Genomic DNA, 26,580 nt, shown 5'->3' with positions numbered 1-26,580 from the left:
GCCTTGCGTTTCACAACGGCACCTTTTCGGACTTCCAGCTCAACAGGCGCTGGTTGTAACGAGCAAATCCTAATAATATGTCTATACTAGAAGTCATCCCTCGCGCCATTCGGGAATCTGCTACCGGTTTTAGATGAGCCACTATAAGTATCAACAAATGAGACATACAGGACTATTTCCTGGGGTAAGATTCATTTTCCGCCTACTAGTCACGTGACTTTCCGAACGCGAATGAACGCCACGTGATATGTAGTGCACTTGACGTAAAACGGTCTGGGATGGCGAGCGAACGGATATGGAGTACTTCGGTTCGCAACAATACAGTAATTAACTATTGCCGGTTATATACGCATATTACAGCCAACAAGCTTTCAAAATGTGTCGACTGCGTTGCTCTTAACACAAAATAAAAACATCAATATAGTAGGGAATAACTGCATTCGCCATTCTAACCTTCGCAGGATAAAGCCGATATCTTAAGACAGTAACCAGTTAGGCCTATTCCCTATTTTTATACTGCAATACTACAGGAATAGTCGGAAAATAATTATTTATTCCATTTTTGTATACGTAAATCGAGTAGCGTCGATTTAGCTGCTACAAGATACATGACGTTATTCTTTGTAAGACGCTAGCTACATTCTGTCACATTTAAAAAGCGTTTCTAAACTCTAATTCATAAATAAAGATATAAGTTTTGCATTGTTATCTCAAAACAAAACAGTGTATGTTTATTGAAAATCTAGTCTGAAATACTCGAATTGAGTCGGACTTATGACACGTGACCGAAAATATAGAGATTTATTTAGTCATCATATCTTGCCAATGAATACAGTGATTGCGGGATAAAATAAAATATAATAGTAGCCTAGAATATAATAGCCTAGAAAAGAAAAGAAAAGAATAGAATAGAATAGAATGAAATGTAACGTAACGTAACGTAACGTAACGTAACGTAACGTAACGTAACGTAATGGAATAGAATAGAATAAACAAAACAAAATTAAATCTATAATATAATATAACACTGCTGTAGCCAGGATTTTATATTGGGGGAAACCAATATGGGGGGGGGGAGGGGGGGACTTGTTTTATTTAACGACGCTACTAGAGCACATTGATTTTTTATCTTATCATCGGCTATTGGACATCAAACATATGGTCATACTGACACCGTTTTGTTTTGGAGGAATCCCGCTGTCGCCACATCATAGGCCACTCTTTTACGACAGACAGCAAGGGATTTTTTATTTGCGCTTCCCACAGGCAGGATAGCACAAACCATGGCCTTTGTTGAACCAGTTATGGATCACTGGTCGGTGCAAGTGGTTTTACACCTACCCATTGAGCCTTGCGGAGCACTCACTCAGGGTTTGGAGTCGGTATCTGGATTAAAAATCCCATGCCTCGACTGGGATCCGAACCCAGTACCTACCAACCTGTAGACCGATGGCCTAACCACGACGCCACCGAGGCCGGTATATGTATGTATGTATGCATGCATGGAGTGTGTGTGGGAGGTGGAGGGGGAGGGGGGGGGGTGGGTAATATATGTATGTATATATGTATGGTTGTATAAAATTTAATAGTTTGTTTTTAAGGTTTGATTAGGGGGGGGGGGGGGGGACATTGCTCCCGTGCGTCCGATTGCGGTGCGGGTGCGTCCGATTGCAGTGCGGGTGCGTCCGATTGCGGTGCGGGTGCGTCCGATTGTGGTGCGGGTGCTTGCGTTTGTTGTGTTTCCATTAATGCGGCTACTGACTGCGATTACTCCATTAATGACATTCAAGATGCAAACACTGCAACATCACTTATTATTTGAAAAAAAGCTTATTATGATAGTCGTAACGTACAATTTGATACAGAAAAAGATTTTAAAAAAACAAACAAACAAAAGGAAGCGCCATTGTTAAAAATTAGAACAAACAAGGAGTAGGGGGCCTATACCAGAACCATACAGGTCTATGCATTTTCATATGTTCATATATCAATAATATTTGTAATCGGCTTAGGTAAATATTTCTGTACTTAGGAAATACAAATATTCATATTAAAAATATATGTAACTTTTATCCGCCCGGTATTAGAATATGCATCGGAAGTATGAGATGGGTGTTCTTTAGTCGAGGAAGACATTATTGAAAAAGTACAATTAGAAGCCGCTAGATTAATATATATTTTAAATCTCGATGATGCGAATCTGTACAGTCATACACGCGCTTTAAATTTGGTCTAATACAAGTTCGATAACTTTTTCAACACCAAATGTCATTGGAAGTACACGAGGCATAGTTAGAATTTTGGGGGAAGCCCTACGATCCAGGGGAATCCTCTATACGATTCTTATGCGGGCAAGCTGGAATCGCTCCATGATCCGATCGAAAAACATCGCATGCGTTCCCGCGCAGGCGCCAAACGGAAATCGCATTAATGGAAACTCGTACTATAAAAATAATGTTGTGCGATATTTAACGCACCCGTACACAGACCGCACCCGCACCGCAACCGCATTAATGGAAACCGCTTTACTCGACACAGAAGTGGCTATATGTACACGGCGGTCATATAATCTCGGTTAATATGGGCTCGGCTATCTACACGGATAGCTTTCACGTGTTTAGGATCAAGCCTGGTGCAAGGCCACCCCACAGAACAGAACAGAGCAGAACAGAACAGAACAGAATAGAATCAAAGAAACTATCAAAATATCGGTTTAATATTAACATTTAATGAATGAATGAATGGATGGATGGATGGATGGATGGATGGATGGATGGATGGATGGATGAATAAATAAATTAATAAACTGAATGAATGGATTAATTAACAAATGAATGAATAAATAAATGAATGGCAGAGGCGGATCGGGGGGGGGGGGGGGGTAGGGGCCCGGGCCCCACCCCCTAAATTTTTGTGATAGTTATAATTTTATTATATATTAATTTTAATTTTTTACGATCTCCCTCCAAACCTCCCTCAAAGTTCCCCTGGCATTCCACCTAATGTTACTGGGGCTCCCCGAAATGGATTTTCTGGATCCGCCACTGAATAGATGAATGAATGAATGAACGAATGGACTAAGGGACTAATTTAAAGTAGACGCACGGGTATTGTTTATTTTACCTTTTGATAATCTTCCTAAAAGGTATATATCAAATATCATTCACGATATCATATATACATATTTGAGTGTGTTTAAAGGCCGTCCCACACTAGCGCAGCGCGTCGGCAGCGCGTCAGCAGTGAAGCGTCAATAATGCCCACATATATACGCAGCGTGTCAAACAGAAATAAAAGAGAGGAAAAACTGAAAAGAGGAAAAGAAAAACGGATTTGATTTGAAAAAAAATGGCTCCCAGGAAGATAATTTCGAGTAAATTGGTTTTAATGTATTTGTATAGAAGATGACTTGATAAAAAACACAAGAGGAAGTTTTGGGTATACGACATCGTTCGCCGGGCATTGGAAGTGATTTTTTGCTGCCGACACGCTGCACTAATGTGGGACGGCCTTAATAGTATTGCAGGGGCGTAGGCTGGGGGGCGGGGGGTTCGGACGACCCCCCCCCCCCCCCCCGCTAAAACAAATGGTCCGCTTTCAGTACTAAAACACAGATTTATAAATATGGAGTTTCGGGTGGTGCAAAAACAAAATAGAAAAATTTCCACTTGGTTCATATTCGAACAATCCCCCCCCCCCCCCCCCCCCCCCCCGGTCCAGATCACGCTACGCCCCTGTATTGAGAAGTAACATCCAATAGGTGAGCGCTTTACCACCAGGTAACGTCCCGCCCGTAGTTGGAACATTATCTAGGTGACATAGTTGGGTACCGGGGTACGAACTCAGAAACTATAAAGTAGCCTAGATACTTTACGGCCAATGCTTAACCACTAAACCACCAAGCCCAGGGTATAACTGTACTCGGTATTATCGGTTATCGGGATCATAACCAGGCGCGGATCCAGGGGTTTGTGAAGGGGTGGGGCGGTGAAGGCGGAACATTGTAATGGATGTTTGAACAGGTTATTATTATTTTTCTTTTCTTTTTTTTTTCTTTTTTTTTTCTTTTTTTCTTTTTTTTTATTATTATTTTTTTCTTTTTGTTTAATTTTTTAATTTTTTAATTTTAATTTTATTTTTTTATTTTTTTATGTCAGCAAAAAAAAGAAAAAGAGAAAAAAGCCGTTCCTTGGTACCTCCCCCTGGATTCGCGCCTGACAACTGGGCAACAAGGACATAAACGAAAATATTTTTTGTTTGTATTAAACAAACATTTCGGGGTGAATGAGGGTGGTGAAGTACGGTCATAGTTATTTTATTTAAATAATAAAATAAAAACGCATTCCCATTATTTTCATTGTTCACTAGATAGTAATTAGCGGACGCAGACAAGTAATTACCACACAATTGGGCAAGCCTATAACGACAACAATAGGGTTTCCCATTCATACTTCAACAACCCCACAAGTGTGGTTACGGTTGTATACCACTGTGATTACGGCTGTGAATCGAGAAAACGTAGCTCCGGTTAACACAAATATTTTGTACTTACAAAAAAGTACCCCCCCCCCCCCCCCCGCCCTCCTCTCCCATGAACCTTTATTATTTACAACATGTGCGTATTCAAACATTAAAAAAGTAACAAACGTTTTGACAGGTTATTGCTTTTATTAATATTATATAACATATTCATTCTCCCGAATAGGTCTACGCTACTCTTCGTCACATCACAACAACATATATTATTAGATTATGGAAACAAGGAAGCGCATTATCTTAAAAGTTGATCAAAGGATCATTTGTTGAGGGAATGAGGGGTGGGGGGGGGGGGGAGAAAAGAGAGAGAGAGAGAGAGGGGGAGGGGAGGGGGGAGGGATGGAGGGAGAGAAAACCTGCCACCGCCACATATAATACTCCTATAAAAACAAATAGCAATACATCGTGAATTAAAGTTTGTTTTGTTTAACGACACCACCTAAGCACACTGCATGCTAAACATTTGGTAATTCTGACATGTAGTCTGAGAAGAAACCCGCTATTTTCTTTAGTAGCAAGGGACCTCTTATATGCACCATCCCACAGACAGGATAACACATACCACGGCCATTGATATACCAGTTGTGGGGCATTGATTGGGACGGGAACAAAAGTCAGAGAATGGGTCCACCGACATTGCTCGAACCTACGACCAAAGCACCCCAGGTGAACTCTTTACCAACTAAGCTAGGTCTTACCCCAGGTATCATTTATATTCAATGGTAATAGTGAAAATAAATTAAACACAGGCACGGCGGAAGCAAGTGGACATGGGGGGGGGGGGGGGGGGGAGGTATTTAGGGGTTTTACTACCAATAATAAGATTTACTACCAATAATATTTTTGATTTAGAATTATTGAAGGGGCTAAAGCACCCCCAACCCCCTGCTCCGCCGTGCCTGAAATATTGAAATATATAAAAGTAGCTATATTTGTATACGGTAGTTTTCTTATTTGCGTTGTCTATAGCGCGTTGACTTCTCGTACTTAGATTCTCTTGTTCAGTTAACCTGAGAAGAAGTTATTTATTAGGTACTACGAGCTTTGGTATATAAAAACTGCTATTTGGTCAAAGTGGACTTTATGGAATTGGCCCATTTTTTTTCTTTGATTCCCTAGACTAAATGATGCAAGTAATAACCTAATTGTTATAATTTAAAATATGCTTAGGTATTGTTAGCGTGGGTTGCCAGCGCCCGGAGTTAGGCAAGTATTGCGCCCCCTAACCAGTGGACCGTTAGCACTCCCCGAGTCCCTTCCACCAGTCCAGAATTTTGGCAACCGCCTCGTTGGCCCCGCCCACGTTACGCCACTGCCCATTAGGTCTATGATTTAGTTTTGCAACTTAAGGGACACAGAGGAAATTGTCAACGGGTGCATAAGGTTGTTTATTTCTTGTAGGCATGTTATAATAATTCTAAAATAATTTATAGTGGTTAAATAATGTTCGAAGAACATGCAATACTAGCCTTAATGGAAAGGGAGGTAACAAACTTCGAAGTTATACTTTATTTAGAAACAAGTATGTAACACTTTTATTATACATCTGTTTCACCGATTTCTCATAGAAGCGCGTTTGCTAAGTTTAGGTGCGGTGTTGCACCATTAAGAACTGAAACAAGAAGGTACGAAATTATTTTAGAAATTTTTTAAAATATTGTTTTTGTTGCAATGGTTGTTTTGAAAATTAAGAGCATGTAATTTTATCCTGTCCATTGTATAATGATTTTAGAGAAATTGTATTTAACAACGATGTCTTAATTAATAACACTTTTAATGATTTTAATTCATGTGATAAAATGATATTTTTATTTTCCAACAAAGATATAATGAAAACTTTGCCAAAACCTGTGCCAAGATTTTAGAAAAAAGAAGAGTTTATTTATTTAAAAATAGTAATTTTATTTTTAAAAAAGTAGTAATTTTATTGCTTACTAGTCATTTTTAATGATACCTTGGTTGTATCTCATCTCTCATAACTCTATGTTGAGTAGCTTTTAAAATATTATGTATTACATGTATTATATATTTATATTTTTAAGGTGAGACGTCTATACAATATTGAATTGAATTGAATTGATTTAAAATCGTTCATTGTGGTTTCAAATCATTTAATGTTTTCCAACATGACATGGTCTATTGTGTGACATATTGTAAGATATATCGTCATTATATCGACATCTAGACCCTGTTCCTGAAAAGTAAGACAGACAAAAAGAATGAAAGAAAGAAGGGGGGGGGGGGGGGAGAGAGAGAGAGAAAAAAAATCTTATTTTTTTGTCAATAATTCCATTTTGGCTTGACAAAGAAACAAGAGAAAAACTGTTATGGGTGTAACAGAAATGTTCTATTTTGCAGAATAAATTAATCAAGAAAATCTATATTTTTTACTGATCGAAATCTACAAGGTATATGTCTCTTAATATACTAGTAGTTTAAAGTAACCAAAACTAATTTTTGAAAATTTCAAAAATATTTTATAAATTTTTGCATAACCAAAAATTGTTTTAAAACATACAAAAATAATTCTACAATAACTCTGCTAATTATTATTGAAATTTGAAAATATTCCAAGAGAAGAAAGAATCTGTTCAGTGTGTAATATGAATACTATAGAGAATGAGTATCACTTTTTGTTTGTATGTCCATGTTACTTTTAAAGTAACGAATATAATATAATATAATATAATATAATATAATATAATATAATATAATATAATGTTAATATAATATAATGTTATATAATGTTATATATATATATATATATATATATATATATATATATATATATATATATATATTGTATTTTAAAAAAAATATAAATATATATAGTATACATAAATCTGTTTTAGCCAAAGGCCGATTACAGCTGTGGCAAGTAAAGCAATTGATGATTATTAATTTTTCACACACATCAGTTAAAAGTCTGGTTTAACAAAACCACCTGAGCCCCACACACCCAAAAGCGTAACCCGACCTGTGGCGTTATATGCCGCAAAGGTATGTGTGAGAGTTTGGCGGGCTTTCTGTAGTGAGACTTCCGGGGGTCTACCCATTGTTGATCTCGCTTACGTCACGGCCTCGGATTTCACCGCCATCTTTTAAAGGAGGGCACTCAAAGTAGTATACGGGGCAGGATTTTGCATAAACGAAGATCGTGTTCCAGGGGAGAAGGGAATTACATACGTTCATAAATGTTTCGTAAGTATTTTTACAACTTCCCCGTGCTCTTTGTTTGTAGAATTAGGTCAACTGCCGTGCGCATTCCAACACGGAGCCGGGACTTCGACGAGGTAGTCGGCGACCTCCGATAAAACTTGAACGAAACAAGAAAGCCGAACTACAAAAAAAAAAAGAAGTGTCCAAAGTAATCTAATCAACACGGGATGTTGTACTTTGCATCTCGAAAGTTTTAACAATTTTTTTTTAGCGACTCTGGATAAACGGAATGCGTTGTCGGGACTAAAACTAGTCTTTAAAAGTTACAGCTTGTTTACTGAACTAATAGTTTTATAAACAGAACAGTTGCAATGCACAGGTTAGTGCGTAAACGTTTTGTCTTTGACTATACCATAGCCTGTTTTTTGTTTGTTGATGTTTTTATATTAATTTTACCTGTGGTTAGGTGTTGACGTTCGATTTTGTTCATATACATCACTACAGCATTTTTTAATGGTGTTTTAAAAAAATTAATAATTGCACTGGTAGGCAACACTGCTATGATTGTAATTTGTGTTTATAAACCCAACTTTTATTTTGCATAACGACACCACTAGTGCACATCGATTTTATCAATCAATGGCTTTTGGATGTCAAACTTGTTTATTAAATTGACATATTGTCTTGGAGAGGAAACCCCCAAGCCAGTTCGACCCCAGTCAGTTAGTCTCCCAGGTCTTGTTTGCCCCAGTCAGTCAGTCTCCCAGGTCTTGTTTGCCCCCAGTCAGTTGGTCCCCAAATAGTATGTCATTTGGCCCCCCACATTGGGGACGAACTGGTATATGATTATATATGGGGTGAACAAGTCAAACTGGGGATGAAAGATCATGGAGCAAATCCTTAAAGTTATACAAAAAACTAAACAAACCTGTTTATATATAATAATTGAGCAAAACAAGCTGGCTTGAAACCTTTTCATCATGTATTTCCATGTTCTACCCACAATATTAGTTTTAATCCATGTAAGAATATGTAATGTTATGGAACATTTTGTTCAGTAACGCACGATTCGCTACGCAACTTTCAGAGATCGCTACACAATTTTAAAACATTAAACGGTAGTTGCTAATTAATTCAATTGACTAGAAATATCGCGAATAAAGATTTTTAAAAATAAATTTTCCCAGAATATACCATTCATTTATCAACTTTACATGATATACTTTAATATATATATATATATATATTATGTGTGTGTGTGTGTGTGTGTGTTTTAAAAGAGGAAACCTGCTACATTTTTTCATTAATAGCAAGGAATCTTTTTATATGCACCATCCCACAGACAGAATAGCAGTTGTGCACTGGCTTGAACAAGGACAGGGTTCACGCTGTAACAAATTTTGGTTTAGACAATTTTCAAAAATGCAGAGTACTTTCTTAAAATTTATTAAAATGTGGTTAATTTGAGGAATATTTTATTAGCCAAATATTAAATTTTGTAGCCATTTTGTATAAAAATTAGCAATTGGCAAATTCGGCAATGTACAGGGTGCGCCACTGATTGGAATCGGTCCTAGATGAACAGCACATCAGGCGAGTGCTTTACCACTGGGCTACGTACATATGATATCAAAGGCTGTGGTATGTGCTATCCTGTCTATGGGATGGTGCATATAAAAGATCCCTTGCTGCTAATCGAAAAGAGTAGCCCATGAAGTGGCGACAGTGTGTTTCTTCCCTCAATATCTGTGTGGTCCTTAACCATATGTCCGATGCCATATAACCGTAATAAAATGTGTTGAGTGTGTCGTTAAATAAAATATTTGCGTTACGTACAGATGATATAACTTACATATGTTAACGAAAATGAATTCTAAATAGATGGAGGGGCGGGACATAGCCCAGTGGTAAAGCACTTGCTCGATGCACGGTCGGTTTGGAATTGATCCCCATCAGTGGGCCCATTTGGCTATTTCTCGCTCCATCCAGTGCACCACGACTGGTACATCAAAGGCCGTGGTATATGCTATCCTGTCTAGGGAATGGTGCATATTAAAGATCCCTTGCTGCTAATCGAAAAGAGTAGCCCATGAAGTGGCGACATTGGGTTTCTTCTCTCAATATAAATAAAATGTGTTGAGTGTGTCATTAAATAAAACATTTCCTCCTCCTTCTAGATAGATGGATTTAATACTATGTATATATTCAGGGCTCGAACTTGACAAATGGAACCAAACCGACAGCAATTGCCATCATTGAGACATAAATTGCCATAGGTCAGAGGCATCACCAATGGCATGTTTGTGTCACTGGATAAAGGCAGTGGTCAGCAAAATGGGGGGGAGGGGGAGGAGGGGCAGTATCCTAAAACTGACCAGTAAGAACACAGGGCATAATATATTATATTATAATGAACAACAAACAAGTTTGGTTTTTTATGACAAGTATATATCAAAGAATTTTATTTTGATACGTTTTAGTTCATCACATGTAGAAGTGACAAGGATGCTTATTACATAATACCTGGGGTGGGATTTAGCTTGGTCGGTGGAGCACTCTCTTGAGGTGCTTGTGTCGCAGGATTGAACCACCTCAGTGGATCCGTTCAACTGATTGGGGTTTTTCTCATTCCAACCAGTGCACTACAACTGGTCAAAGGTCGTGGTATGTGCTTTCCTGTCTGTGGGAAAATGTATATAAAAGATCCCTTGCTGCATTAAGAAAATGTAGTGGGTTTCCTCTATTGACTAAGAGTCAGAATTACCAAATGTTTGACATCCAATAGCCAATGATTAATATATGAATGTGCTCTAGTGGGGTGTCGTTAAACAAAAACAAAAAACAAACTTTACATAATACCTTGTAGTGATTTCCCTACAAATTAGGCAAGCAATGGTAGACCAAACACTTTTGGTGCATTTTCACCATTTTTGGGCACTTGTTTTTCATTAAAAATACACAAAAATTAATTGAAATATACATTAATGTAATTTATGTGCTTGCTTTAATTAATGAATAGCAAAAGATATGAAAGGTATATTTTATTAATTAATAATACCTTTTTGGGTGTTTTGTAATTTTAGAATTAATTAGTGAAAAAGGCTTGTTTAATCTCAGGGCAGCATGGTACTGATTAAGGCAAGATGGTGCTAGACTATTGAGGCATGGTGCTGCACCATGCTAAAACAAGCTAGGGAAAACACTACCTCGATATACAACCGCATGGTATGATACTCGGAATTCACCCAATAGGTAGGCACTCGACCTATTGGTCTGATAATTTTGACAGACCTGCAGCCGACATATTGTTCAGTATCGCGTAGCTATTTACTACGCAAGTTCCAGAGATAGCTACACAATTTCAAAACATTAAACAGTAGTTGCTGATAAATTTTCAATTGACTAGAAATATCATTAATCAAGATTTTGAAAATAAAATGTTCCGTGACAAGGCTTATAAAACTTGTTAGACTCGACCGGCGTCGTGGTTAGGCCATCGGTCAACATGCTGGTAGGTACTGGGTTCGGATCCCAGTCGAGGCATGGGAATTTTAATCCAGATACTGACTCTAAACCCTGAGTAAGCGCTCCGCAAGGATCAATGGGTAGGTGTAAACCACTTGTACCGACCAGTGATCCATAACTGGTTCAACAAAGGCCATGGTTTGTGCTATCCTGCCTGTGGGAAGAAAGAAAATTGCTTCAGTTTAGGGTTAGGGTTAAGAAAATTATACAGTAATAATAAAGAGTAATTAATTTTGTCAAAAGGTTAACTTGAAAAAATAAAATCTGCAAAACAATTTGGGTATGGCGCAGTGTTCGAGATACAAATGTTGGGCAGTATCCCAGTTGGATACTAACATTTCAAAATCTGGTATCCCACCTGAGAATTTAGTATCCCATGTAGTATTCATAAATAACAACGTAACAAACTTGGACGACACTGTTACTTAACTTCACCAGTAAATGACTACTTTCATTGTTTCAGCGAAAAATAACGCAGGATTAAAAACAAACAAAAAAACATTATATGGTATCCCGGTGGGATACTGGATTATTGAAGTCTGGTATCCAAATTAAATTCTGGGATATCGGGATACCGTTAATCTCGAACACTGTGGCACCATACCCATTTTACCCTGTGGCAGAAACCCTGGTTGGGTATAAATCAGATGATAGCGTTGTGTGTGGAATTTAATTGAAAATACTACTCGATATCAGTATTGTGTCAATACTGAATGCCGTAAATTGCCCCCAAAATACCGATACTGATTCCGAATCTCAAATTTGAATACCACCCAGCTCTAAAATTAAGAAACAATCCACCCCACTTATGATTTTAAATCATGCTAATTTTCCCTTACTCATCAAACATTTATGAGACCGTGACAAAAAAGTCCTGGATATGTCGCTGTATTTGGTAAATGGTCTCCACAGTCTACAGGAGCGGAATATAGTTCAGTGGTATAGTGCTCGCCTGATGTGCAATCGATCTAGGATCGATTCCCATCGGTGAGCCCATTGGCCATTGGGCTATTTCTCGTTCCAGCCAGTGGTCCACTAATGGTGTACCAAAGGCTGTGGTATGTACTGTCCTGTCTGTGGGATAGTGCATATAAAAGATCCTTTGCTGCTAATAAAAAAGAGCAGCCCATGAAGTGGCGACAGCAGGTTTCCTCTCTATATCTGTGTAGTCCTTAACCATATGTCCGACACATTATAACTGTAAATAAAATGTGTTGAGTGTGTCGTTAAATAAAACATTTCCTTCCTTCCTTCCACAGTACACAATAAAATAATTTGTATCCGGTTTATAGTAATCAACCTGTAAGTGCTTATAACATTCTTATACAATGTAGAAAAATGGTAAATTGTACGTTTCGAGGATCATTCCCTGTCGGTGGGCCTATTGGGCTATTTCTTGTTCCAGTCAGTGCTCCACAACTGATATGTGTATATTAACGGCCGTGATATGTGCTATCCTGTCTGGGATGGTACATATAAAAGATATGTTCAATAGCTGATGATTAATAAATCGGTGATCTCTAGTGGTTTTGCTAAAGAAAAACTTTTTAAACATTCTTATATATAGTTTGTTCTAGTGTGATCAATAAAATAAAATTGAGTTTTGCTACATTTTTTCAAGATTTAAGAATTCCCAAACATGATAGTTTACGACCTGAATAGTTAAATATGTATTATAAATGAATTAATGAATGAACGAACAAATACTTTTTATTAAGTCCGAACCAAATTGTTAACAACTACAATAAATATAACTCTCCTACCTTTAATTACAATTACATTTCCACCAAATGTTGTCCAGACACAAGTTGTGAAATTTACATTGACACAGAATCCACATATGAGACTGTAACGATGTCACCAGTATCGACCGCTGAGATCGCATATGCCAAAATACATGCAGTTTTCGGCCGTCTGCCATTTTTTTTTTCCGGGGGGAATACTCTTCAAGAGGGGTGAAAGCCTCCAAAGTATGTGACATAATTAATATAAAATCAGTGGTCTCTAGTGGTATTTTAAAAAAATAATAATTTAAAAAAAAAAAAAAATGTCATCACGTTTGCTTTTATATCGTAACATGTTATGACGTTGTTAGATTAAGTAAGTCATATCCTTTCACCCCTCTTCGAGAGTATACCATAAAAAGTCTAAATGTCAGCCGGCACAAAATTACATGATTTTTGCTTTATGCGATCTCAGCGAAGTTGATGTAGATGACATAGATGTCATATAGTATGTGGAATCTGTGTCATTGTAATGTTTTTTTCAAGATTTCTGTCTGGACAAAATGTGGGTAAAATCTAACAAAAAATAAAGGTAGGAGAGCAATTTAGTTGTAGTTGTTAAAATTTTGGCTCAGACTTTAGTTGGTTGAGCTTTAGCAAAACTTTTTTCAACAAGTATAACTCAACTGTTATTAGTCTTTCTCTCTATCTTTTTTTTTTTTCTCTCCTTTAAAAATCTGTCCTTTTGCATTCTCTCCTTGGCCATTTGCTAAAAAAAAGAAAACTGAATTGAAACCACCTGATGGGTTTTTTTTCGTCTGAGTGGAACAATATGCCATTATTTCCCCCTTTGTGTGAGTGGTGTTAGGCAGTGTTTACAAAAAAAAAAGGATTCTTCCCCTATTAGATAACCCACTGCAGATTAGTACCCAGTCATTCACAGTTGGGTCCCTGGGCCATGTGTTCTGTTCTGGGCTCTAATTGACTGGATACCAGTCTAGTCCAGTTCTCTTCACACCTGCTTCAAGGGATCTTGGTGTCTGTCACTGCTTTTTAAAATGTTTTTGTTGGCCTGATGCTAGGCTGCACAATTCAGTACTATGTAAAGTCTTGTGTACAGGTGTGTGTGTGTAAATATAAATGGATGGATGGATGGATGTACTTATGTATACTAATTGGTGCATGTATTATTTATTAATTAATTAATTAATTTATTTATTTATTACAATTGGTACTAGTAATTTTTTTTTTTTTTAAATAATAATTTGGTTGAACTTAAACATACATAAAAGTATCTATAGGCTACTTTTAAAGTATTTTTTTTCAGGTTGATTTTTAGTTAGTAATTTTTTTTATTTTTTTTTTGGCAGATTATTTGTGTGTATATACCATATATTGGAAACCCCAACTTAAAAATGTTGAAACATTTGAGGTTAAAAAAAAAAAAGTAATAAAAATAAAACACTTTACAATAATTAATAAATAAGTAAATAAAATCAATGTTTACTATCATTATCTAATAAATTTATTATTATTATTTGTTATCTTTTTGTGCCACTGAGGCCGGTGTGTATGGTTTAAGTAGTTTGCTTACAACAGGTAATGTGGAATGTGGGTGCATATACTGGTAATACAGAGCTTGAGCTTAGTGGTACCCTGAGGTGTGTTGGCTACCCATTTGTGGCTCGGGCTACCAGATATCTAAACGCAGTAGTCCGCCAGACTACTAGATTTGTTTTTGCACATTCAGTTACAAGATGCTGAAACACCTAAAAAAATTTTTAAAAACCCCCACCTAAAACAACATGATTAAATAAAAGTAAATGATTTTGCTTTTTTTGTTTTATTTATAAAAAATATGGGACTACCAATTTTTACTGAGGGCTACCAGATTTTATAACCTGGTAGCCTGATTGGGCTACCACTGAAAAAAGTTACGGTCAAGGCCTGTAATACACGATATGTACGCGTGTTCCTGTATGGCTTTATGAGTGCCTCTTGACCGGCCTCGGTGGCGTTGTGGTTAGGCCATCAGTCTACATGCTGGTAGGTACTGGGTTCAGATCCCAGTCGAGGCATGGGATTTTTAATCCAGATACCGAGTCTAAACCCTGAGTGAGTGCTCCGCATGGCTCAATGGGTAGGTGTAAACCACTTGCTCCAACCAGTGATCCATAACTGGTTCAACAAAGGCCATGGTTTGTGCTATCCTGCCTGTGGGATCCCTTGCTGGCTGTCGTAAAAGAATAGCCTATGTGGTGACAGCGGGTTTCCTCTAAAAAAACCAGTGTCAGAATGACGATATGTTTGACGTCCAATAGCCGATGATAAGATAAAAAATCAATGTGCTCTAGCGGCGTCGTTAAACAAAACAAACTTTACTTTGATGATAAGATAAAAAATCAATGTGCTCTAGCGGCATCGTTAAACAAAACAAACTTTACTTTGATGAGTGACTCGGGAACAGGATGTAGCCTAGATGTAAAACGTTTGCTTGATGTGTGGTCAGTCTAGGATCGATTCTCATCAATGGAATCATTGACCTATTTCTCGTTCCAGCCAGTGCATCACAACTGGTATATCAAAGGCCATGGTATGTGCTATCCTCTTTGTGGAATGGTGCATATAAAAGATCCTTTGCTGCTAATTGAAAAATGTAGCAGGTTTCATCTTTAAGACGATATGTAAAAAAATTACCAAATGTTTGATCGCCAATAGCCGACGATGAATAAATCAATGTGTTCTAGTGGTGTCGTTAAACAAATCAAACAAACAGAATTATTAAGATTTGTGATCCAATAGCCGATGATTAATTAATGTTCTCTAGTGGTGTCCTTAAACAAAACTCATTCTATAATCCCATAAAATCTCATTAAACTAGTGAAGTGCTTTCCCCTCTCTCTCCCCCCCCCCCCCCCCCCCCCCCTTTCTTTCTATTTTTATTTGTTGTGGTTTTTCTCCGTTGCTTGGCTATGCTTATTTTCTACATTTCAAGCCTCTGCATAAAATGGTAACCCGACACGGCCCTGAATTATGTGATTATGACCTGTCATATAAACGACAATATCGGGCGAAAAGACCTGCTCCGAGTCTTTAAACCTGGCTGAAACGGAGAAAGAAGGTATTGAGGCACGCTGCCCAATGTCGTTTGCTCGGTTGGTCGCGCCTCAACGGCTGTCGTTGAACGCAGGCCTGGGCCATTGTTGGTCTGGGGTTACCAAGTTCTGTTCATTATGGCATTAAGAAACTCCCCGGTGTTTACCGAGGAATTACTGCGACCCGCGCTTCACGAATGAAGAATGACCTGTGCTATATACTCGCTAAGTTCACCTGGACAGTCTTACCTGGCACAGGTGTGTCGCAGGTCATTAGAATGTGTCTCGGTGTTAAGGTATGTGAAGTTTTGTACTTCTGTGGATTCCATCATAGGACAGTTGATTTTGAAATGTACATTGAAAAACAGATTCAGATAGCTTACTATTGCAACAAAAATTAGCACTATATCTGTGGGTAAACCTGGGGTATACCTACATGTATGCTGTACAGGTATACCTACATGCATGTATGAGGTATACTGAATATTTGCATAAAAATCTACACTTTATTATATTTAAGCATGTATTTATTATATATTTAACCAATGTATAATTTAATTGTAATTAACAATTTTTTTAATTTTTCATTTTAATACACCCATCACAGGTATATTAATTACATCTAAATAGGGACATGTTCAAGGGGTGGGTTGGGGGTCAATCCCCCATTTCACAACACTATCCTATCCCTGCTCAAAGCAAATTATTATTATTATTTTAATGATGAATTTTACTTGTAGAATGCAAGAAACTGCATTTTAGGACATCAGATTATCACAATTTTCCACATACACATACACCCAGTAACTTGGTAAGTTACACCCTCAATGCAAGCCAGTCTAAACCCCCACCCCCTTCAAAATTTCCTGCACACATGCCTCAACAATGTGACAACAGCTTAGGTTTACATATGTACATCTTGATTGGAAGTGTAATGATTTTTGGTTGTTGCAATTTCCAGGAGTATATACTGTATTCACTTTGTTATGACGTTACCAAATGACTGAACCGAACCAAATGTTTCGTAAGAAATCGCTGGTAATAAGTCACATAAAGGCAGATATTGTAAATAACTCATATTTAAAATCTGTGTTTTGTTTTTTATTCTCAGCATGCTGTCCTGTCTCATTTTGGGTTCTTGTTTTATTTCACTTTATCTGGCCCTATTTTTCGCTATTCTCCTTCCTACCTCTTTCTGTCTTCATTCAAATGTGACCGGCCTCGGTGGCGTCGTGGTAGGTCATCGGTCTACAGTCTGGTATGTACTGGGTTCGGATCCCAGTCGAGGCATGGGATTTTTAATCCAGATACGGACTCCAAACCCTGAGTGAGTGCTCCACAAGGCTCAGTGGGTAGGTGTAAACCACTTGCACCGACCAGTGATCCATAACTGGTTCAACAAAGGCCATGGTTTGTGCTATCCTGCCTGTGGGAAGCATAAATACAAGATCCCTTGCTGCTAATTGGAAGAGTAGCCCATGTAGTGGCGACAGCGGGTTTCCTCTCAAAATCTGTGTGGTCCTTAACCATATGTCTGATGCCATATAACCGTAAATAAAATGTGTTGAGAGCGTCATTAAATAAAACATTTCTTTCTTTCTTTTTTTTTCATTCAAATGTGATTGATTCTCGTTCATTTTCTAGGCTGCTGTCTTGGGAGGTATTCTACTAAAACATCAGCCACATGGGATATTTTCAGGAGTAAATAAATAACTCATATGAGTATGATAAATAACTCATTAGTTGATCTCATACATAATCTTTTATAATTAACTCAGAAAAATCAACATTTCACCATATTGCCACAGTGGTTTCCCATGAATTCTTGGTCATTTAACAAAACAATCAAAATGTGATTTCATGCAATTAACTGTTGGTCACCTGAAATGAATTTTGTAATGATATAATTCTTTTTACCTGTAAATGAAGTTGTTTTGTTGTAATATTTCATGGGCATGTAATTTAATTCAAGAAATAATCTTTATATTTCAAAAGATAAATAAATTAATAGCAAAATAACTGACTTGCAATTACATACATGTATGAAACTGCAGTTCTGAATTTTGTTACTGCTAATTATCATTATAGAACATTATAGATATTGTTTACAATAAACGGTGCTATACATAAATCATATTATTCCAAGCTAATGAAACAATGTCTACATCTGACATCAAAAGCTATACAATATATCTAATGAAAAAAATCTACTTGCATCTGACATCAAAAGCTGTACAGGGGTGGGATGTAGCCCAGTGGTAAAGAGCTCGCTCTATGCGCGGTCGGTCTGGGATCGATCCCTGTTGATGGCCAAGCCCATTGGGCTATTTCTAGTTCCAGCCAGTGCACCACGACTGGTATATCAAAGTCTGTTGTATGTACTACCCTGTCTGTGGGATTGTGCATATAAATGATCCCTTGCTGCTAATTGAAAAGAATAGCCCATGAAGTAGTGACAGGGGGTTTCCTCTCTCAATATATGTGTGGTCCGTAACCATATGTCTGACACAATATAATCGTAAATGAAATGTGTTGAGTGTGTCATTAAATAAAACATTTCATTCATTCATTCATTCATTCATTCATTCATTCAAAAGCTATACAATATATATCTTTAAGTACAAGTTAATAAAGAGTATATGCATTAATGCTTGTGAAACTGCTATCATCTACGTACATGTATCTATTTTTATCATCCAATGAAAGGCTTTTGTAGGAGATATCGCTGACACTGTAATTTGCGATATCTCTTGCAATGTCCTCTTAGGAGATATCGCTTCTTTTGTTACATCACTGTGTATCTTTCAGCACTAAACCTATCATTAGTGACATCACGCCACTGTCGATCTGCAAGTTAACGGGTCAACCGCTGCCAAATATAGTGACATTCAACCCACATTACTGATACTTTTTACAATTGTCGCAAATGAAAAGAATGACAATGGATGATAAAAAGAATATCCCCCTCGTGTCTTGTGATATCGTAATTTATCAGCAAGCCTCGGGGTTTCATACCTTTATCAACTCGTGATGATAAATGATGATATCACAAGACACTCGGGGAGTATTCTCTATAAAAACTGTTAATTGAGCATGATTATTTCACTTAAATAGTGGAATAAACATCTTTACATTAACTTCTAAACGGTGACAGTATTTGCAGTTCTTGAAAACTTTTTTTTTCTATAGTTTTACACAGATGTGATAATAAAGAAATTATAAAACTTACAAGTTCAAAGGTCAAGAAAATTATGAAACTCATTGTTAAATTTGTTATAGCACCCTCTAGTTTGGGAATTAACACAGTTCACAATCTCACATTATGCCTAAGAATGGAATGGAAAATAATGTATACATGTATTAATGTGTTGTGCCAGTTACTGACTGGGGAGTTAATCAGTTACCAACAAATTTTAATTCTTGGTGTGCCTACTTAGATTATTATGTTGCCATGTGGTGTACCCATGGCACAACTAAGAATATAAATATATATAATATGCAGTACAGCACTGGAAGGGCAATATTAAAATTACCCTTCAAATGGTAAATGACACAATGAGGTCATGCTATAAGTTGGAAGTTTTTATTCATAAAAATCTATTCCAAATTTATAATAAATTTGTTTTGTTTGGGAATTAGCATTAACAAAACAAAATGCAATACTTACCATTGTCATATTCATCCAAATTTAATGACATTTAAAAAAAAAAATTCAGTGCAATTTGGGTTCTATTCTCAGGAGGAAATAGCACAAATTAAATATGGCCGCCAGGTCACATGACACAGTTTTGAGTATTTTATGGTTTATTGATTTTTAACAAATAATTCTATGTGAAAAATAAAGGCATAACGGGGTTATTTTGTTTTCACTTCTGAGGTATCATTTTTCGTGGAATTGCCCTATATTCACAAACCCTAGTAGTTTCAACTAGTGGACACTAAGTTACGTTAATCTTCTAACCTGTAAGTTAACACATTGGGATAAAGTTAAAATATGAAACAAAAGTCTGTGACGTTGAAAGAGGGAAATACCCTTAACAAAGGGGCGGGACGTAGCCCAGTGGTACAGCACTCGCTCGATGCACGGTCGGTGTGTGATCGATCTGTTGGTGAGCTATTTCTCGTTCCAGCCAGTGCACCACGACTAGTATCTCAAAGCCTGTGGTATGTACTACCCTGTCTTTGGGATGGTGCATATAAAAGATCCATTGCTGCTAATCGAAAAGAGTAGTCCATGAAGTGGCGACAGCGGGTTTCGTCTCTCAATATCTGTGTGGTCCTTAACCATGAATATGTCTGATGCCATATAATCATAAATAAAATGTGTTGAGTGTCGTTAAATAAAACATTTCTTTCTTTCTTTTTACCCTTAACAAGTAGACTCGAGTTTGTCTCCATAACTGTTGCTTTTCACAGGTATGTGCCTTTTTAAAAATATGAAAAATGCATTTAGTGATATTACAATGAATGACAACACCCCAGCATGGTCATACAAACACTAGGAAGAGGATTGGAACACTTTGGATGTAGGGAAATGGATAACTTATCTATAAGCAATAAAATCTTAAGTGCAGTTTGTTCACCATTAATTTTCAAGCAATAAGCACTGGATAACTATATTAACAGTGTTCGAGATTAAACATTATGGGCAGTATCCCAGATGGATACTAACATTTCAAAATCTGGTATCCCACCTGAGAATTTAGTATCCCACTTAAAATGAAATTCATAAATAACATCGTAACAAACGTGGACGACACTGTTCTTGTTCCTAGTCTATTGCTACGCTGCAATCAAAATCGCGGAATTCATTAAATTCACAGTCGAGCAGCATCGGCAAAAAGATTTGCTGCATCTATTTTTGTGTAATACTGACATAAATTAATATTTAGCAGTAATTTATAAGTGTTTCTGACATTACTAATGATAAAATTACTTGTATCAATTTTCTGCAGATGTGGAAACAATATCTGAGATAAAATATGAAGAGAGGAAACATCCAACAAAAACAATAGCGACTTAGTGGTTCCATTTCTATTGCAACGTCGCTATTGCTCCAGTGTAGCATTAGACTGGGTACGAGTTGGGACAGATATTGTTACGGCATAGCATTAAACTGGGTATGAGCTCAAAAATACTGTTACTTAACTTCACCAGTACAATAATGATTTTCAATGTTTCAGTGAAAAATAAAAACGCAGGGTTAAAAAAATTTAACAAAATTATATGGTATCCCGTGGGATACTGGGTTCTTGAAGTCTGGTATCCAAAATTAAATTCTGGTATCCCCAGGATATCGGGATACCGTTAATCTGAAACACTGATATTGATATTTTTGTTTTCAAATAAAAGAATGAAAGAAAGATTAAGGCGAATAAGAAAATAAGCTTTTAAATTGCTGTGGGGTGATTAAAAAAACTTGATAACCAGTTAAATTTAGGGGTTTTTTTTAGATAAAAGAATGAGAAAAAGAAGGGCGAACAAGGAAATTGTGATTTAAATTTTGTGTTTTCAGATAAAAGAATGAGAGAAAGATGAAGGCGAACAAGGAAATTGTGATTTAAATTTTGTGTTTTCAGATAAAAGAATGAGAGAAAGATGAAGGCGAACAAGAAAATTGTGATTTAAATTTTGTGTTTTCAGATAAAAGAATGAGAGAAAGATGAAGGCTAACAAGGAAATTATGATTTAGATTTTGTGTTTTCAGATAAAAGAATGAGAGAAAGATGAAGGCAAACAAGGAAATTACGAGCTTTAAGTTGCTCGAGGAGGATGTGTGTGAGGAGCAACCGACCGCCCACATGAAGAAGGTTGTCGGGCTGGTGCTCGACAAGCCGGACCTCAAGGACCAGGATGTTACCAACAGTTTTCGAAATGTGAGTAGCACTGTAATACCTTTTCATCTTTTATGGGGTTTTTTCGTTGGTGATCATTGGCTATTTTAGGGCCAGCTCTGGGTTTGGCAGAACATTTTGCCGCAGTTTCTGGTGAATTATTATTATTTTTTCGTCTGGTATCATTGACTGTTTTAGGGCAAGCTATGAGTTTGGCAGAAAATTTTGCCTAAGTATCTGTTCACTTTTTTTGCATCTTAATTTTTGTTGGGTTTTTTGTTGGGTATTGTTGTATACGGCAAGCTCTGGGTTTGGCAGAAAATTTTGCTGCAGTTCCTTGTAACTTTTTCATCTTAAAATTATTTTTTTTCGTCTGGTATCATTGACTATTTTAGGGCAAGCTCTGAGTTTGGCAGAAAATTTCGCCAAAATATCTGTTCACTTTTTTATTTTAAATTGTTTTTCTGTCTGGTATCGTTGTCTACATTAACCTTCAGACTACTGGATTAATTTTGGACAGAAAACACGTTTGGATACAAGTTTATAATTTTTACTCACATATATTCACTTAGTAACCTTTACATTTCATTAAGTATTATTTTCCTGTATTTTTCTCATTTTTATGATATTTTAGATCAGTTAATGTTGATTAAAATTAGGCATAAAATCGAAAAAGTCGCATTTACTTACGGGTAATTGTGGCCAGTTGTCCAGTATTTATGTCCCATTATTCCCAATAACAATGGCTTTCTGACCAGAATATTTTTTAAAAAACGAACTACGATTCATATCCCAATATTTGGTGATTTTCATTGTTGATAAAACAATCAAATGTATTATCAAAATAGCTGTCACAATCAGCTATTGATCCCTGAAAATGACTGCGATGTACCGCCGTTGTTGTCAAGTGAGAATACTTGCGCCGAAAACCACTTTTTCAACTCAAAATTCCAACGTATTTGCCACTGAAAATAAAAATTCTAGACACATGAAGTGGAGTTGTTTTCAGTTTCCTGTTAATAAATGGTTTCCTGTGAGTGTCGTGTGCGAAACGGTGGGAGATATGAATTGGAGAATTCACTGTATAGGTTAAGGCTACCTCTTGCTTGACTGAAAATTTCACCAAAGTATCTGTTCATATCAGTACTAGTTAATACTGATGATCATTATTTGAAATTGTTTCACCAAATTTTATTTTAATTTGGCGAAATAATACAAGCACCAAAATACTGTAAATTGTGTGTTTTTCATTGCAGTAAATTTTCACGTTGAAAATAGAGCCCTTTAGCTGTTTTCACTTTTTGTGGTGGTGTACAAAACTATATATTATTAGTAGTTTCAACACTTTTGTATCCTGTTCTGAGCGAAAATTATAAATTTGCGAGTGATACTTGTTTTACCACAAGTGGAGAATGGACGATCAAGTTACCACATGTCGAAAAAGTTGAGAATTGTAAATACTTCGTTTTAATAGAGATTATTCTATGAGCCTGTGTATCGTGCTGTGTCAGGATTCTTATATTGCCCGAGTGAGAGCGAGTTTTGTAAAATCAGTACGATTCACACAAAAGTGTCATAATTTCCTTTTTGTCCATATAATCCATAATATTACTTTCACAAATAGCTAGGACCATGTCAGAACGTTTCAAGCGTACCTAGAAGTAGACAACGAAACGTCATTTTGGAAAGAGCGAAGACTGTGGAAGCTGCATTACGTTCCCAAAATAACGTCATTCGTTGTGCACATGAAATCATTATAACACACGGTTGTCATACTGGTTATATTCTCCTGTATGTGGTGAACTATGTGGATAATAAAACAGTATATATATAACCAGGTCTCACCCTAGTATCCATTGAACAATTCAATTAAAAACTGAATGTTATCCTTCGATAAACCCCAGAAAAGTACATAATTTTTGGGTGATTTACTTACATTTCGCAGGTCAAAGGCATATACTTATTGTTGTTCCTAGGGAGTTTTGCCATTCCATAACGAAAATATGGGTTTGTAACCAATAATGGAGTGGACATTTTTTATATTTAGTTTTAACCACAAAAGTGCTTTTCTAATGCTTCTGCATGGCCAAATATCATCTAACCAGTGCAGCAATTGATGATGCTTTTTATGTAAATCTATTTACATTATATTCTCAGGGCAGGGATCGAAATTATTTTTTTTTGACCACTATCCCAAATGAATAGTACATTTCAGAAAGCACTATTCGGTCTGAGAATTTACTATCCCATTATCGGTACTTGTAAGCAATTGAATCCTAACCGTAACCCTAATTGAAAAATACTGTCATCAGCAAACTCATATCAGTCTACAGAATATTAGTAAGTAGAATTGAAATCACCCAGTACTGTAACTTGACAAACTTTTGACTTGAAAATAACGGCTGAGTGGCACCAGAGTTATCAACCAGAATGAGAAAAAGGTGCCAGAGTAACCGTTCCAGTACCTTTGGATATATATACAGGGTTCAAGCTAGGCTAGAAAAACAGGGAGAAGTGACTTCTCCCTCTAGATACATTAGGGAGAAGTGAGGTTTAGTGAAGAAGAAATGGAAAAGAGTTTATCCCATACCCCTCAACATCAAAGGTTCTAACACTAACTCTAGTCATTGAAGAAATGGAGGGGTTGGGGTAACGGGTGGAACTCATGCCGATAAAGGAGATGTCTGATTTAAAAAGAAGTGTGATTTAAATTTTTGAAGAATTTTTTTTTTAGGTACCATTTCCACTTGAACAAAGCCAACTTGGAAAAGACATAGCCAAGCCGTTGTCACAAACAAAATTTTAAACATCTATAGTTGTTCCCACAGGAAACGCCTTTTTTCATACTATGAAATTTACTACAAATTATTTATTTTTGAGAACATTGTTTTCTAAATTTTACACAAAAAATACTATTTTATTTTCAAAATGCTTATAAATACTTTTTACGTCAAACCAAACTGAAAATATTTACAAAAAACATTTTGTAGGACTACATGTATGCATCGATATTTAGTTTGTAATAAAACACTGTCTTTAACCAAATATTTTATACGGACTCATGCCATAGGTGGTAAAATTATTTAACAAAAGTTTGTTCTGATGTTTGTTTATGCTGATGATAAAAGATCATTTGCTACTAATAGAAAAATGTAGCGGGTTTCCTCTCTAAGACTATGTAATCACAAATCACAAATGTTTGACATCTAATACCCGATGATTAATAAAGTAATGTGCTCTAGTGGTGTCATTAAACAAAACAAACTTGAACTTTTTATTTCTATTCATCTAACAAGAACATTATTTCACTTAGACTGCCATAAAACAAGCAGTCAAAAGTTCTGTGTCAGGATATCAAATTGCTTTTCTTTGCAGAAGGGAACTGGCTTCAATATTGTTTATATAAAGTGGCCAGCAGTGGTGAACTTGTCATAACAACAAGTGTCTTTAAGGTTGTACATGTATGAAATGATTTTTAAAATTCATCATATGATGAAAGAACACCAGTTTAACAACAATGTGCTTACATTAAAAAAAAAATTGGTTCCTATTTTATTTCTCACTTGATTACTCATTTGCGGGTTGGAGTATGACACTAAACGGTTATAATAAGCCTTTTTAACTAAGATACATGTTTTTTGCTAACAAATGTTTTTCCATTTTTCATAGATCTATGTAAATTGGATATTAATTTATTTTTAATATTATTCTTTATAGCAGGTACTTTTCACATACCAGTAGTATTTTTATAAAAATCCACTAGCCATGGGATCAGTAATTTAGAACATTTACTAGCCACAATTAAAAATTCACTAGCCCTGCTTTGAGTAAATACAATTTTACTAATAGGAATAATCAGATATATCACCTAAAGAAGGAGATAGAGCTTATAAATTATTAGATTTGGAGGGAGGGGGAGGGGGCAGGATATTCATATTTACAAAATAGACTTAAATGCAGCTTTTGACAACTTTTTAGTTTTTCACTAGACATCGGGCTAGGCGATAGTAGTTATTTACTAGCCCAACATTGAATATCACTAGTCATGGGAGTTGGGCTACCATAATCTAGACTCTAGATAATTTTCTTTTTAATATATGTGCAGGGTTCGAAACTTGCCAGAAAATATGGTGGTCCAAAAAAAAAAAATGCATGTTGGTGAATTATGGTAAGCTAACCACGAGCAAGATTTTAATGTGGAATACAAATATTAATAGTGACACATATGTTATAGCCCTAAAGAAGATAATATTATTTGGGCGACTAATACCATTATTGTTTTAATATTTAAGTCACCCAAACAGAACATTGGTCGCATTTGACCTTTTCAAGTATTTAACAGGCACAATAGAAGTGTGAAATTTTATTAACACTTTTGTTGCTGTCACATTTGGATATACTGAAATGTTGTTCAAACTGAAAACACAGTCATTCTAAGTGAATACGAGTAACTGTTAACAGTGATGTTGGAGTTGAATCAAAGAAATATACGAAAAGTTGTCTTCGTTATGTTATAACAGAAAATGAGAAAAAACCCAGGTGAATTTTGTTTTATTATTTATAGAGTGTTGTTTTAATTCAAATTTCAATCTTTAAAAAGAATGACGTTAATTCCAGCATTTTTTTTTTTAATTCATTGTTTAACGTGTTGTAAGTTTAATTTGTTGATAATATTTACCCAGTTGATTTGTGTGGCTTTCTGATGTT

The 26,580-nt window shown here is 36.2% G+C and overlaps 1 protein-coding gene across 1 annotated transcript in view; it reads left to right on the top strand.

The window, feature by feature from the left end:
• The first annotated feature begins 7,619 nt into the window (after positions 1-7,619).
• LOC121385634 overlaps positions 7,620-26,580 on the top strand; it is a 95,754-nt gene continuing 76,793 nt past the window's right edge. Inside the window, exons 1-2 of the mRNA XM_041516388.1 lie at positions 7,620-7,737; positions 21,747-21,915. Coding sequence (XP_041372322.1) covers positions 21,766-21,915 — 150 coding nt within the window. The 5' untranslated portion in view covers positions 7,620-7,737; positions 21,747-21,765. The remainder of the gene's footprint in view (positions 7,738-21,746; positions 21,916-26,580) is intronic.

The sequence above is a fragment of the Gigantopelta aegis genome, chromosome 11 (genome assembly GCF_016097555.1).
Source record: "Gigantopelta aegis isolate Gae_Host chromosome 11, Gae_host_genome, whole genome shotgun sequence".
In the NCBI taxonomy this organism is placed as follows: domain Eukaryota; kingdom Metazoa; phylum Mollusca; class Gastropoda; order Neomphalida; family Peltospiridae; genus Gigantopelta; species Gigantopelta aegis.
This window is presented reverse-complemented; position numbering and strand designations above follow the sequence as displayed.